At 50.8% G+C, this 10,129-nt stretch overlaps 1 protein-coding gene across 1 annotated transcript in view; it reads right to left on the bottom strand.

The window, feature by feature from the left end:
• The window catches only part of STRIP1 (striatin interacting protein 1), a gene marked incomplete at its 5' end in the record, with an annotated part of 17,627 nt that extends 10,239 nt beyond the window's left edge, over positions 1-7,388 (bottom strand). Inside the window, 9 exon segments of the mRNA XM_014588218.1 lie at positions 726-943; positions 1,264-1,446; positions 3,527-3,654; positions 3,770-3,876; positions 4,781-4,849; positions 5,555-5,675; positions 5,779-5,913; positions 6,316-6,390; positions 7,319-7,388. Coding sequence (XP_014443704.1) covers positions 726-943; positions 1,264-1,446; positions 3,527-3,654; positions 3,770-3,876; positions 4,781-4,849; positions 5,555-5,675; positions 5,779-5,913; positions 6,316-6,390; positions 7,319-7,388 — 1,106 coding nt within the window.
• Between the last annotated feature and the right edge of the window lie 2,741 nt (positions 7,389-10,129).

Raw genomic sequence — 10,129 nt, 5'->3', positions numbered from 1 at the left:
CTCTGTCTCCCTCTAGTGAGCACACACACCCCAAGGCAAAACTCAAAAAAAAGAAAAATTCTTAATTAGTCTTATCATTTTTCTGTTAAAAACCATATATGGCAATGTGCTGCTTAATAATGGAGATAGTTTTTAAGAATTATTTAATTTTTAAAATTCATTCATTTTAATTTGACCAGAGAAGGACAGCAGAGAGAGAGAGAGAGAGAGAGAGAGAGAGAGACGGAAAGTGAGAAAAGAAGCCACCAGGTCCAGGACTCAAACCGTGGTTGGCCATGTGGGAGTCTAGCGCCCTCAACCACCATGCCCCCTGTCAGCCCCAATGATGGAGATAGGTTCTGAACAATCTGTCACTAAGGGATTTTGTCCCTGTGTGTCTCACAAATCTAGATGATACGGTCTATGACACACCTAGGCTATGTGGCCCGTCGCCAACCAACATGTAGTTCTGAGGCACGAGACGGTACAACCCTGGAGGTGGGGCTCCTTCACAAACATGCCTACCCAGGAGCTAACTCAAATCAGAGTCAGGAGCCATACAAAAACCACCTTATATGAGATCAGCAAGACCAGTCCTTTGAGACCCCCCAGGCCAGCAAAGGATACTTTAAGAGAACTCGTCCTATAGAGCCAAGGTCAGGGCCTGCTGTCAGAGGACCTTGTGTAGTGACATAAGCCAGGTGCCAAGCCTGGGAATATGAGGGTTCTGGAAATCTGAGACTCACCTGACCTTGGGAGCCCACGGGAGCCCCTTTGGACAGGTAAGTCGGTCAGTCTGGGGGTGCTGTAGAGGGGGAGGCATCACTTCATCCCGCTCAAGGGGGAACGTCTCCCCTTCCAGACTGTTGTCGTCATCATTCTCCTCTTCATCCTCACGTGAGTCATCAGCCTTGTAGGGATCTCGCTCGTTGAAGGCATCTAAGTTGTCCTGCTTTATCAGAGCCTACACCGAGTGCGGGGAGACAAGAGCCAGCTGAGAGACACGAGAGAGAACTGTGGGAGCAACACAGACAGGTCTCGGGTAAAGGGCAAAGAACACTGAAAACTAGAGAGGGAGTCAAGACTGGGACCAACTGACAAACTGTTTCTTGCTGCAGTTCCTCAGGTATTCCAAGTCCCCACTAAGAACAGCTCCAGGGCTGGAGACAAGGCATCCCTGCTGTGCAGACAGTCGTTCCGATGAGAGACCAGCTGACTTCCAGCAGGGACTGCGCTGTTGTGTACCTGGAGGGCCCCGAGTCGCAGGGCCCCTGGCACCCTCACCTTGTGTTCCCTGCGACCCCGTTTCTGCTGCTGCTCGATGAGGTCAGAGGCAGACGCCGGTGGGGAGGCGGCCCTCATGTTGCGGATCACTTTGATGCTGTCCTCAGGCAGCGGGGGAAGGCCCAGCATGGTGCGCTTCTCGGCCTTCATGCTCTGCAGCTCCTCGAAGCCGCCCAAGGTGCACTGCCACACAGCAGGGCACACCAGGGTCAGCGTGCCCACAGGTTGTGCCCTGACCACTGTGCCACCATGCCCCCATCTCTACAGAGGGCTACATAACCCCTGGATGAGGGACTGGGGCCACCCCAAAGCAAATCACAGTGATGTTGGCAAGGGAGAGATGAAGGAAGAAGGAAAACACAACACAGTGGGATGGGGGTCCAGGCTGAGGGCCTAGCACGGACACACTTTCTCTGCGTATGACAGCCTCTCCAGGTAAAAAAAAAACAAAAAAGATGGACTCAATAAAAAGATGGTGGGAAGAGCCCTTCAGTTCCTAGAAGTCAGTGAGACTCACATGCTTCAAAAGTTGTACATGCTAGTCTTTCAAAGTCAGACTGGAACTATATTGTTGATTGTTCAATTTAAGGAAAAAAGTTTCATTTTAGACATTTCCCAAGAAGCCAGAACCCAGCATTGCACAGCAATTTTAGACTTAGCTTCAGGCACAGCCCGCCCCCCCCCCCCCCATTGGCTTTAGCGAGGCTTCATGAGGAGCCAACAGAGTGTCTAGCCAAGCTAAAACCTGCAGATGACTTTTAAGAGTTGCTGAACTTCTGAGGCCGGTAGGGGGCGGGGGGGGGCAGGGGCGGTAAGGGCACTGGACTTCCACATGGGTAACCATGGTTCAAGTCCCAGACCTGGTGGCTTGCTTTCTTACTTTCCCTCTCTCTCTCTCACACACTCTGTCCCTCTCTAGTCAAAACAAACAAACAAACAAAAAAAAACCAGTTAAATAAAATAATCATTAAAAAAAAAAAAGAGGTGCTGAACTTCTGGAGTCCTGGCTCCTAAGTCATCCATTCTAAAAGAAGTGGGGGGTGAGCCCCGGTGACAGCAGCTGTCCCAGCTTCAGCTTTGCTTTCTCCCCAGGTCATTGCCCCTGGTGGGAAGGGCTCCTGGCTTGCCCTGAGCCTGGGTGCTGACAACACCCCAGGCCAAGTATGCCGGCCAGCCCACCCCTGGAGCCCATTCCTCTCTGGCTAGAAGCACGGCCCGATTTCACACTGCAACCTGAAGGAAATGGACCAGCTCAGAACTCACTCACTTCCCTCCAGTGATGGCCGACCAAGAGGCCTCAAGTACGCCAGGTCTAAATTTGCCTAAAATCACTTCACGAACTATGAAACTCCAGGCTTGGGGTTGCTTCCTGAGAGGCAGCTGTCTGGGGAAGAAGCTGTATTATGAGAGAAAACCACTGCGAGGGACCAGTGAGCCAACAACCTATTCTGACTCAAAGACCAAGTACTCGTGTCTATACACCAAAAGTGCCGATTCTCTTTTCATCTCCTTTCAAAAGCTTTTAAAATAATTCTTCCGGGGACCAGCGGGTGGCATGGTGGTTAAGGTGCTGGACACTCCCACATGGTGAACCACAGTTAAGAGTCCTGGACCTGGTGGCTTACTTTCTCACTCCACCCCTGCCCACTGTCTCTCTGGTCAAATTAAAATAATAAATAAATGAATAAGTAAAATAAAATAATTCTTTTTTTTTTTTTTTTGGAAAGCCTTTTGCTATAGGGCATGTGCGCTTGCCAGAGAGACAGAAAGTGAGAAATCACCCCCCGGGGGGATGGCCACACCGCAATCCCTTCTCCTCCATTCTCCTCTCGAGATCTTGGGCACACACGCACACACACTGGACATGAGTCTAAGCCACTGGGTCTGGGACTTGAACCACGGTTGACTACACGGGAGTCCAGCGAATAGCCATTACACCAACTGCTGGTCCCTAAATAATTCTTTATTTAAAAAAATTCTTCCTGGGGACCAGCAGGTGGCATGGTGGTTATGGTGCTGGACACTCCAACATGGCTGACCACGTTTTGAGTTCCAGACCTGGCAGCTTGCTCTCTCACTCCCTCCCCCCTACCCCAGACAAGTTAAAATAAATGAATTAATAAATAAAATGAAATAATTTTAAAAAATTCTTCCTTTCACCAGAGCAGTCATATGTCCACATAGTCACTGTTCAAAAGAATACAGAGGAAAAGCCTCCGTTCTGCCCCATTCCTAGCCCATTTTCTCCTGAAAGGGCACTCACCAATACTGTCTTCCAGAGCAGCAAGAGAACTTTCTTCATGGGGAAGTGAGGAGCATGGCCGCTGCAAAATTTGGTCACCATCCCAAACAGCATGATGGCAAATGGCTCATTGTTGTACAGTGGGGAGCCTAGAGGCGACGTAAAGTATCAGGACCACAGGCAGCAACCCACGGGCAGCCCCTCCCATACCCTCCAGCCTCAGCTCTCAGGCAGGGCCTCTCAACGGGGCCCCCAGGGTCCTACCCAGCTCAGCTCTGAAGGTCTGTCGCATGGTCCTCCACTCAGCCTTGTCACCCTCACACTCCTGATGAACAGTCTCCACTATCAGGTACATGATGTTGAGCAGGACCCTGAGGATAAGACCAGCTCACAGTGGAATGGGATGGGGGTCCAGGGAGCACCGCTGGCTCCCCCACACCCCAGCTAACAGGAGGAAAACCTGTGCACAAAGGCTGGGAGCAGGAGAAAACTGTGAAGAGCTGGAGGAGGCTCTGCAAGTCCCACAGGACAGGGGAATGCTCAAGTCCTGCCCTCCTGAGGCTTCCTTACAGTGTCATGTTGTTCTGGCAGGGACCAGTTCTTACTCTGTATCTCCAGTGTCTAATAAAATGCTTACTCAAAGCAGGTGCTTAATAAACATTGCTGAATGAACGAATGTGAACGAGAATGGTCAAAAGTATTTCTGCCCTAAACCTCCCAGAAAGAAAAAAAAAATGAAAGAAAAAGAGGTGGGAGTGAGCTGTGGAGTCAAAGCAGGACAAGGTCACAGGGAGAACAAAGATAGGGTTTACCATGACAGAGGAAACCAGAAGCCTGCAGGTAACACAAGGGACCCTGTAATAGTGGGTCTGAAAAACTTCCAAATTCACAGACAGATTTCAGTCTCATAAATAGAAAGGTGATCTCCTGTGCAGCGTGAGACACTATGAAGTAGTCAGGGATAAGCCCGTGTGGACTGTGACCAAGCTGTGCACACCTTATCCAGATGTAAAACACCCCACAACGGATCCCCAGCAGCAGTGCACGCAGGAACCCCACACTAACTGTTAAGTGGTCTGAGAGGGTCAGCCCAGAACCCCACCTAAGTTAGCCCTCAGCAGGGCCCACTACTCACTCACACTGAGCCCACAGCACCTACATGAGCATGCTCAGAAAGAATGCACACAGCATGAGAAGCCCAAAGACACCCCCCGCCCGGTTCTGCTCTCATTGCTAGCTGCAGCTCTGCAGGCCCAGGAATGCTGCTGGCCTCACCTCAGGTCTGTGCTGTCAGCCAGGGAGATGGCCGGCTTCCTCACGGCGCTGCTGCAGGCGGCGCTGTTGCTGCAGAAGAGATCAGAGTCAGCACCTTGCTCAGCAAGGCAGGGAAGTGCTGCCCATGGGAGATCAAATAGCCAAGCTGTGTGCTGGCACTACACAGGGGCCATAGGACAGTGTCAAGAATACAGGCCCTGGCCGGACTGCCAAGGTGGAATCCTGGCTCTCTTACTAGCTATAATTAATAACGTGTGCATCATTAACATGAATTAGTACACGTAATGCCCTTAGAGTGATACCCAGGACAGGTAAGCACTCCTGAGTGTCTTAGCTATCATTAGGGATGGCGTTATCCTAGATGAGCAGCAGTTGACCTGTCCATCGGTCAAAGGACAACAGTGACACAGGTAAGAGCAGGCTTTGGCTGAGCCCAAGTGTCAGGCTATGCCTGGCTCCTGCTGAGGGGAAAATACAGGCTGAACAGTGGAGTCTACGGGTTCATAAAGAGCTTAAAATGAGAAGCCTCTCCTGAAGGGCACCCCTGCACTGGCTGGTATAAAAGCTCTAGCATCAGGGAGCTGTCTCCCTTGGTCTTCACAGTGTGGGTCAGCAACCCTCCTATTCAAGCTGGCTGCTCACAACAGCCTGGGACCAGACCCTCCGCCCCACGTGGCCTGTTTAACTCCCTCAAAGCCAGTCAGCTCTGCAGGCTCTGTCGCCCTTCCCACCTCTGCCTCCCCTTTCTTACTCAGGCCCTTCAGAAGTGCTCACTCTATTTCCATGTTCAGGAGCTCCACCAGAGCATGGAATGTGCCCACCTCCAGCAGCAGGAAGACGTTGTAACGCATCCATGACTGCACCTCTGCCTCTGAGCTGCACTCCCCGAAGGTGCCTGCAACCACAGAGCGAAGCTCAGCAAACCCCTCCCACACCTGCTGGACATCACCAACCCACCCACGGAGGTGCCCAGCATCCCCAGGAGGCCCACTCAGTACCTTGGGCCACATAGAGAATAGCTCGAGCCACCTTGAGTCTCTTCTCCCTGGCAGTGACTTCCAAGCCATCTAAGAGCCTCATGGCATGAGTACGATGCTGGTTGGTGTCCAGCTCGGTCCACTTCTTGTCTGTCACTGCAAGAGACCAGTTACACCAGTCAGAAAAATCCTCACAGTGGAGTGAACCTAGTGTTAACCCGCCATAGTCAGGACAGCCACAGGACCAGACAGACAAGGTACTCCCTACTTAAGGGATAAGGTCACACTGCTGCTCTATGAATGTGGAATCTCCAAACTGGAACATTGGTACTTTTGACGGCAATTTGAATAATGAAGATTTGTCCCCTAATACTCACATTCTGGAAAACCATCACCCAAGTGCCTCCACTCTCAATGTCGCATCTGCCCTTGACTAATCAGGGCTCAGCAGGTTTCTCAGGCCACCCAGGATGACTAAGGTCACTCGGGTGACTAAGAGAAGCCCTGCAGCTCTCATGATGTAAGATGAAGGACCGAGAGGTGGGGAGATCATCTCACCGTGGATCCGGAAGTCCTCCTCAAAGCATTTTCGATTCATCAAGAATTCCGGTCCTTCCGTATAGCTATAAAGCTCTGTCAAGAACAAAGTCTCGTCACCCTCAGCTCCATGTCCACATTCCATGCCAAGTCTCGCATGTGGCAGAAAAGATAAAATGTTTGCTTCCAGTACTCTGTCCAAGTCATGGTGACTCCTAGAGTGACACACTCTCTTTTTTTTAGGTTTTTGCCATAGGGCACATGTGCTCACCAGACAGAGAGAGAAGTGAGAAATCACCCCCTCCAGGAGATGGCCACATCACAATTCCTTCTCCTTTGTTCTCCTCTCAAGATTCTGGGCAGGCCCACATTCTCCTGATATGATTTTCAAGCCACAGGCCCAGGACTCAAACTAGTGTTGGCCATGTGGTAACCTGCGCCTTTACCACCAAGTCACCTGCTGGCCCCTGAAATGACTCAGGATTACTAGGGGTCTTATTGCTCTGGTGAACTTAAGAGTGCTGGCTTGCCTTGCAGCTGACAACCAGAAATAAGCTAGGAATTTGCAGTCTGATGTGCATCCACCCCACCATGCCACACCACACCAGAGCTATGCCACAGCGCCACCACCACGTGTGTCTCTCCTGTAGCTGCTTCCTAGGGTACGAACTGACCTCACATTTGTGTGAGCAGCAGTGGTGCGACAGATGGGCGCAGATGCAGGCAGTTTGCTGGCAGCCCTCATGCCCCACTGCTGGAGGAGAGTCCACAGGGCCAAAGTGTAAGGCCAAGGACCACCATTAACTGTTTCCATTGGTAGCGGCCCCAGCTAACTGAGCTGACCACAGAGACGCTTCATAAAAACAGAGGAAACCCAGAGCTGAGATACACAAGCTATATATACACATCTCACCGATAGGAGTAACTACAGAAAACGATCTCTGAAATTGTATTCATCCTTCATTTTCTCCGAGACCAAGAAGGAAAAAACCACCCCAGATAACACAAAGGGTCTAGGCCTTACCTGAGAGCTCTGCAGCCCACTTGTCGGTGTCAGCATACTCAAACTCGAGGTCTGGCGACTCAGAATAACCCTGAGGAAAGGAGAGAGCTTTATGCACAAGGTCACCCTGACTGTTTTCCATAGGAAGAAGCACATACGCTTTAAGAGACACTGCTGTCTTACAGGGTACTGCTGTTTATCACAACACCCTGTCTCGTGGGCTGGCTCAGGTCTCTCTATTAAGCCCTCTCGCGGCACCTGACATGACTCCTTCAGAGAACTTACCCTAACTTGCAGTTACACAGGGGGAAGTTATTTGTTTAGTGTCTGCCTGGGCACAGAATGCAAGGTCCTCGAGAGCCAGCACTTTATCCATTTTGCTCACATGGTTCCACAATGCCCACCACAGTAACTAGCATAAATGAGTGACTAAGTCAATCGTTTATACTCATAAATACCTGTTGGACGATGTATTCTGTGCAGTAAATGACCACTCCACACGGTGCTAACTTTCTAGAAGCCACACTGCTTTCTGGCCAGTGGGCTATCAACAGCTCAGGACAAAATGAGTTGCTTCTTTAAATTTGCACTTCAACGATAATTCACCTCTGTGCTCAGTAAAGAGGGCTCAATCTGTTTTTGGATTTACCCTGAAATGCAGCCTTCCTGCGCTCATCTTGCCTTTCAGTAAGAACTGAAAGAGAAGTCAGCACCAGACTGGTTTCCCTCCCACACAGAGGAGGAGGCAACAGTCTTCCTACTGCTGGGCATAGGTGATTACTGAGGATGCGCCACCTCAGAGGCCTTCTACTGATAAGGGAAGAGAGACAGAAAGAGGTGGGGTCTTCAGGCTTAACTACATGAAGATCCCCCCAAATTACAAAACACACCCACAAACAGGAACGCTACCCCTTATTCACAAACAACACAGTGTACACCTTTAACAAGTTATTGAGTTGCAATTTCTTCATTTATAAAACAGGGATGACAAAAAACCTTGAGGGATTTTTAGGACTAGCCAAAATGACGCAGTGCAGGGTGGATATTCATTGAATATCCGCCTCCCAAACTACTAACTTCAGCTAGGACTACAGGAAGAGCGCAGCACCAAAATCTGGAAGGAGGAATCAGCAGTTGTAATGGCTGTATCGCTGGACTTCCATGTAGCCAGCCCCAGTTCGAGTCCTGGACTCAGTGGCTTAAACTCACACCAGGTGCATGTGTGTGCATGCCCGAGATCCTGAGAGGAGAATGGAAGAGAAGAAATTGCAGAGTGGCCCTCCCCCTTGGAGGGTGATTTGCTCGCTTTCTGCCTGTCTCTCTGGCGAGCACACACACACCCTATAGCAAAAACCTCTCCAAAAGAAAAAAAAAAAAATCTGGAAGGAAATGGATTTACACTGGCCTCCCACCTGACTAGTCTTCCATTTGTTGAGTCTATGTGGAAATTAAAGGAAAGAGAGAAAAATTAAAACACATCTAAGGGTATTCATCTGACCATGGCTCCTTAGGAGAAATTTTAACTACTTTTAAAAAATAACTCCTCTCCTGGAGCTGGCAGGTGGCGTGGTGGTTAGGGTGCTGGACTTCCACAAGGAGGACCACGGTTTGAGTTCTGGACCTGGCAGGTTGCTTTCTTACTTTCTCTCGCTCACTCTGTCATTCTCTGGTCAAATTATAAATAAATAAGTACATAAAGTCAAATAAAATAATTCTTAGAAAAGTTAACTCCTTTTCTGATGAAGGTACGTTCACACTCAGCACATTCATAATCCTCTACACCTGAAAAATACACCTATGTTCCATCACCCCACCACCGAGAGCTCCTAAGAAGGCTGGTTTCTTTGCGATAATTCGCGTCAAGTTCAAAGTACATCTCTGATTCTTTAGGCTTGCCAGCCTTCAACATGTTTTACCAGAGGTCTGGGCTTGCCAACAAAATCAAGCTGGAGAGAACTGACTTCACAGGCCTAAAGATAGTATCATCACTCTTTGGAAGGAGCTGCTACATTATGCTTGGACAGTGAGGAATTCCCCGTCCTTAAGCAACTGACTTGCTCATCAGCATGCAAGTAGTCTCAGGTGAAGGAGACTGCAGAGTAAGCGCTCCGGGAACGCGCTGATGAATACGTCCTAGAACGCTGAGACGGGTACCTTCATTCATGAGTTCTGCAAAGGCAGGCAGTGGGAGGAATTCTTTAACTCAGGATAAGGTGAATACTCAGCTCCAGTGTCTCCGAACCCCAGGACAGCTCACGAGCAGGCGGGGAGGGAGTGCGGAGCCTTAATGCGTGTTTAACATGTGTATTTCTGGTCTCTTAACAGCTCAGCATCAGGCGCACTGGGCATGCCAACCACCAAGCACCGTAAAGCCACGGGTTGAGCCTGCACCGGCTAAGGTCGGAGGGAGCCAGGTATGCTCTGCTTCCTAGGGCTGCAACCTCCCTCTGGCCGCGCAATTAGTGACAATTAGCTCCGTCCGGCTTCTAAGTGCCTTGCAAACACTGCCAGTTCCTTCCCTGCTCGCACGCCCAGTCCGCCGCGCGCGTGCCCAGGACCAGAGGCCCGAGAGGTTGCAGGTACAGCCGTCCGGCACCCAGGGCACCCAGGAACGGACTCAGACCACCCACTCCTCACCCGGAACCCGGGCGGGGGCGGCTTCCCCACTAGCCGGGTCTCCGAGGCCACGCCCACAGCCCCGGCCTCAGGCAAACCCGTGGTCGCCGGCTCCAGGAGGTTCTCCCCGCGGCTGAGCTTCGGGCGGGGATCCCGGCTTCACGCCCCCAGCCCCGAGCTGCCAGCCTCGCTTCCTGCTCCAGTCGGTCGTAAAGC

This window comes from Tupaia chinensis, unplaced genomic scaffold (genome assembly GCF_000334495.1).
Source record: "Tupaia chinensis unplaced genomic scaffold, TupChi_1.0 Scaffold000270_1, whole genome shotgun sequence".
Lineage (NCBI taxonomy): Eukaryota > Metazoa > Chordata > Mammalia > Scandentia > Tupaiidae > Tupaia > Tupaia belangeri.
Note: the sequence above shows the minus strand (reverse complement) of the source record. Positions and strands in the feature narration are given on the sequence as shown.